Here is a 592-nt window from a genome sequence, read left to right on the forward strand (position 1 = left end):
ACCCTAACCCTAACCCTAACCCTAACCCTAACCCTAACCCTAACCCTAACCCTAACCCTAACCCTAACCCTAACCCTAACCCTAACCCTAACCCTAACCCTAACCCTAACCCTAACCCTAACCCTAACCCTAACCCTAACCCTAACCCTAACCCTAACCCTAACCCTAACCCTAACCCTAACCCTAACCCTAACCCTAACCCTAACCCTAACCCTAACCCTAACCCTAACCCTAACCCTAACCCTAACCCTAACCCTAACCCTAACCCTAACCCTAACCCTAACCCTAACCCTAACCCTAACCCTAACCCTAACCCTAACCCCCTAACCCTAACCCCCTAACCCTAACCCCCTAACCCTAACCCCCTAACCCTAACCCCCTAACCCTAACCCCCTAACCCTAACTCCATTTCCCCCCCCTTCCTTCTTTCCCCTTTCCCTTTCCCTTTCCCCCTTCCCCTTTCTCCTTTCCCCTTTCCCCTTTCCCCTTTCCCCTTTCCCCTTTCCCCTTTTCCCTTTTCCCTTACCCTCTACCTTCTCCCCTCTCCCCTCTCCCCTTTCTCCTCTTCTTCCCCTCTTCTTCCTCCCTTTCT

General features: G+C 52.5%; 1 protein-coding gene across 1 annotated transcript; it reads left to right on the forward strand.

The window, feature by feature from the left end:
• On the forward strand, nt 1-327 carry MONBRDRAFT_25852 (uncharacterized protein; the record flags this gene model as incomplete). Its single annotated transcript, XM_001746230.1, has 1 exon — nt 1-327. A coding segment is annotated over one exon (327 nt), but the record flags the coding sequence as incomplete, so codon positions are not given.
• Between the last annotated feature and the right edge of the window lie 265 nt (nt 328-592).

This window comes from Monosiga brevicollis, genomic scaffold (assembly GCF_000002865.3).
Source record: "Monosiga brevicollis MX1 MONBRscaffold_12 genomic scaffold, whole genome shotgun sequence".
In the NCBI taxonomy this organism is placed as follows: domain Eukaryota; class Choanoflagellata; order Craspedida; family Salpingoecidae; genus Monosiga; species Monosiga brevicollis.